The sequence below is a fragment of the Rhododendron vialii genome, chromosome 9a (genome assembly GCF_030253575.1).
Source record: "Rhododendron vialii isolate Sample 1 chromosome 9a, ASM3025357v1".
Classification (NCBI taxonomy): domain Eukaryota; kingdom Viridiplantae; phylum Streptophyta; class Magnoliopsida; order Ericales; family Ericaceae; genus Rhododendron; species Rhododendron vialii.
The window spans coordinates 40,291,996-40,295,853 of record NC_080565.1 but is presented as its reverse complement, the minus strand read 5'-3'; the positions used below and the strand labels follow the sequence as shown (position 1 = coordinate 40,295,853).

The 3,858-nt window shown below is 40.1% G+C and overlaps 1 protein-coding gene across 1 annotated transcript; it reads right to left on the bottom strand.

The window, feature by feature from the left end:
* Window positions 1-239: 239 nt before the first annotated feature.
* Window positions 240-3,858, bottom strand: LOC131301494 (CYP enzymes assisting alcohol dehydrogenase-like). Its single transcript, XM_058327834.1, has 7 exons — window positions 3,746-3,858; window positions 2,626-2,768; window positions 2,460-2,497; window positions 1,892-2,315; window positions 1,503-1,739; window positions 1,070-1,228; window positions 240-487 (listed from the first exon to the last, which is right to left on the bottom strand). The coding sequence occupies exons 1-7, from the start codon at window positions 3,768-3,770 to the stop codon at window positions 374-376; spliced, it is 1,140 nt and encodes a 379-aa protein (XP_058183817.1). The 5' UTR covers window positions 3,771-3,858; the 3' UTR covers window positions 240-373.

Below are 3,858 nucleotides of genomic sequence, written 5' to 3'. Positions count from 1 at the left end.
TTTGAATGGACAGAGAGAGGGAGAGAGCAGAGGTCGACGTTGGGAGAGAGAGAGAGAGAGAGGTCGACGTCTGGGTTTGGAGAGAGCACGTGAGTTGAGAACTTTGTGTTGTAGGATCTAATCTCAGCCGTCCAAAACCAGAGCTGAGATTGAGTGTCAATTGGCCCCATTTTGTATTTGCTCTCTCTGATGCTTTGTACGGAAAGTAGTAGAGTGCATGTTCAAAATTTAAATAGAAATTTGAGTCACAATCCCCGTTAGTTGGACTATAAATTATGCAGGAAGGACCCAACTTTTATTCAAGATTATACAGAATCTGACAGACACGAAACAATATACATCTCGGATTTCCGGCGGAGATGATGAATGAAGGTTAAAAGTTGATCAGAACTTTAAGGCAGTCTGGTTTCTTCAGTAGCTCAAAAGCTTTGTTCACATCTTCCAGTTGAACTTCATGAGTCAAGAGCTCATCAATTTTCTCGATTTCCTGCAAGAGAGAGAGAGAGAGAGCAATGCATGCAGTCAGTCCCGTTTTCTTGTTTTCTTTTGTTTGCGTTGTACTCCTAGCTAGTTTATGAGGTTATGTATATATACTCTGGCGGAGCCAGGATTTACAAAGGGGGTTGGCGAAATTAGCATAATTTAACCACTATAAATTAGCTCTAAGCCTATATTCATAACAGAGAAGTTCATATTTTTCTCACAAATAAACCATAACTACTACGGGTACCAACAAAAATGCATTGATAGTTTGAAGATGGAATATGGGACTTGACTCAGGGTTCTTCGTAAATAATCTAAGCCGTTCATTTTGTCTAAGAATTCTTTTAAGGTATCTTATAAAAATTCAGCTCAATCGAATATCAGTAAGGGGTTGATTTATTTTTTCAATTTTTCATTATTGAAATCATAAGGATCAATACTTGAATGAATTGATTAAGCTCTTATCGATATCCGATTGAGTTGGAAACATGACAACCTCCCCCTAGGTGTATATATATACACATTACACCGTATATACGAACCCAGTTGGGTGATTGGTAAAAAGGAAATGTGGAATAAAGCGTACCTTGTTTACGCACTTGTCAACTAGAAAGGGTAGGTCTGACTGGACTTTAATCCCACCAAAAATAGAATACTTGAGTGCCCTACCCCCAAGCAGGGGAAAGAAGTTGATCTCGACTGTTTTCTGAGTTCCTGCCCCAAGTAAGATTGACATCCCTACCCCCTGATTCAACCACCGCCACCACAAGTACAACCATCAACACAAAACAAACAAGCAGCATTTTTAAGGTCTAATTATTGTAATCTATAAGAGTTAAAAACAACAAAAAGTTGCAGGTAGCAGAAAACAGCTCGCTCTACTAGATCATTAGTGTAGCTAGCTAGCTGCAGGTGTCGTTGTAATGGTAAGTAGTACTGGTTGTTTTGGGGTGTAATAATACAGGGTTGTTGAATTGGTTGTATTTAGACATGAACTATGGAATGTATCTCATACGTACGATTTTTGTGGACTCGATACACTGATTGACCAAGGCGGCGACTCCAGTGCATTCAAAAGAGTAGTCCACACCCAGCCCTCCTGTCACCCCCATCACTAATTCTGAGATGGATTTATCTGAATCTCGAGGATTTATGAAATCCGTCATTCCAAATGCCATGCCTTTTTCGCGTTTTGTGTCATTTATGTCCACTCCAATTATTCTTGTTGCTCCACGCGTCCGAGCCCCTTCCATCACCTTCATTGCATGAGAGAGAGAGAGAGAGAGAGAGAGAGAGAGAGTTGAAATGAAAAACACATGTCTAGTTCAAAAAATTGAAGGAGAAAACAAAAACAGTGCATGGTTGAACAAGGAAGGCTGTGTGTGTCATTGTGTGTATGTATACGTACACCAAGTCCAACAGCACCGAGACCCAAAACAGCAACGGTGTTACCCTTTTGAACCTTGGCTTCTTTCCAGGCTGCCCCAAATCCGGTGGCGAATCCACAGGAAATAAAGCTGGCGTGTGGGAGAGGTATCCTTGGGTCAATTTTAACAACGTAGTGGGCGTCGACAACTGTGTACTCAGACCAAGTGGAGCAGCTCAAGAAGTGGTACAGCCTAGTTTGACCACCACCTCCTCCATCATTAATCGACATCCTGGAGGTGCCGTCGGGCAATAGACCAGTGAAAGCTTGGAGAGGGTAGGTCTGGCATAGATTGGTCTTTCCGGACATACAATTCTCACACGTTCCGCACTCTCCTAAATACGTTGGGACCACCATATCTCCTTCTCCTAGCTCTCGCACTCCTTCCCCAATGCTCTCCACTATCCTGCAAACAACCAATTTTTATCTTTCACATCATATTACACTAGCTAGCAAGTGTCCATATGCTGCTACTCATCAGACAAAATTGCTGCATGAAATAAGAGAGTTCTTTAAAGTTCTGGAGAGAGAGAGAGAGAGGAGTACTTACCCAACACCTTCATGCCCGAGAACTCGAGGGAACAAAGGCTGGAAAAGATTTCAAGGAAAAAAGGGAGACAATTAGTGTGAGTATCAGATAATATATCTATGAGGGCAAGCAATAAGCAAGGAATGAATGAATGAATTTGGAGGGACGGATATATGTATATACTGACGAGGGGAAAGCCTTTGCAGCATAAAACGTCGGTGTGGCAAATACTGGCACAAAGCATCTTAATTCTGGCTTCACCTGATTTTGGAGGGTCCACTTGTATCTCTTCCACCTTCACTTCCTCTTCTTCTCCCCAACATACTGCCGCTGCAACATTTCATTTTGCAATTGCAAGTCCAAACCAATCATAAGTAGTATGTGCTTTGTGGAGATGCGTTCCATTGGGTGCAAACGTTTGATTGGACGCAAGCAAACGTTAATTCGAAGTTAACTAACTAGTACTGTACTACTCTATATGAAACCTTGTTAATTAGAGCTGAAGATTCAACAAATTAAGGAAAATTCAGTGAATGAATTTTAGCTACTACTATTATTATTATTAGTATAATAAAAAAGAGGGATAACACTCAACCTTATCTTCAAACCAAAACAAATTTAAGTTGGTAAAGAGTGAACAAGCGTACGAAATACAAAATTAACAATGAATATATAAATTCAAGTAACAAGGCCACAACATCTTTTTGTGCGTAAAGACACTGGAATGCCCAACTCTCTGGAGTTGCAGAGCTTTCCGGCCGGTGCAACTTAATTGTCCTTTGAATATAGTTTTTTTTTTTTTTATCGGCTTGAATATAGTTACTGTGTTAATGTGTTGGGAAAGGCTACAATACACCCCCTTATTTGGGTGTGTATCATATGTACTCTCAAAATGTTATGTATTATAGAGAAAATGTTACGAATCGTATTACTAAAAAGTAACGAATCGTACAAAGGTTACGAGATACACCAAAATGTTATGAATCATAATAAAAATGTTACGAATCGTACTGCTTAAAAGTTATGAATTTTAAAACAAAAGTTACGAAACACGCTAAAATGTTATGAATGAATCATAAAATAAGTGCATATGGTACACTTTTTAAGAGGTGTATATTGTAGATTTTTCCTAATATGTTTGATGTTGTGCACCTGATTGCCTGTCTGCGCGCGAGAGAGAGAGAGAGAGAGAGAGAAAGAGAGAGAGAGATAGAAAAGGAGCTTGCTATCTCAGCTTAATACCTTTGCAGAGAGAGAGAGAGAGAGAGAGAGAGAGAAAGAAGGAGCTTGCTATCTCAGCTTAATACCTTTGCAAGTTATGATTTGTGACATGACTGGAAAATTGTTACGGCTGTGTGGTACCTGGTTGCCTTATCGCTGGCCTGGGGTATTCAGCTTTTAATTTAAGTTGGAGCAGAAC

What these genes read in the sequence shown, in the direction of transcription:
- LOC131301494 (XM_058327834.1), bottom strand. Translation starts at nt 3,770, where the DNA reads ATGTCACAAATCATAACTTGCAAAG. An exon ending in ACAAATCATAACTTGCAAAG is followed by an intron (nt 2,769 to 3,745) that starts GTATTAAGCTGA and finishes GAAATGTTGCAG; the next exon opens with CGGCAGTATGTTGGGGAGAA. An exon ending in CTCGGGCATGAAGGTGTTGG is followed by an intron (nt 2,316 to 2,459) that starts GTAAGTACTCCT and finishes GGTTGTTTGCAG; the next exon opens with GATAGTGGAGAGCATTGGGG.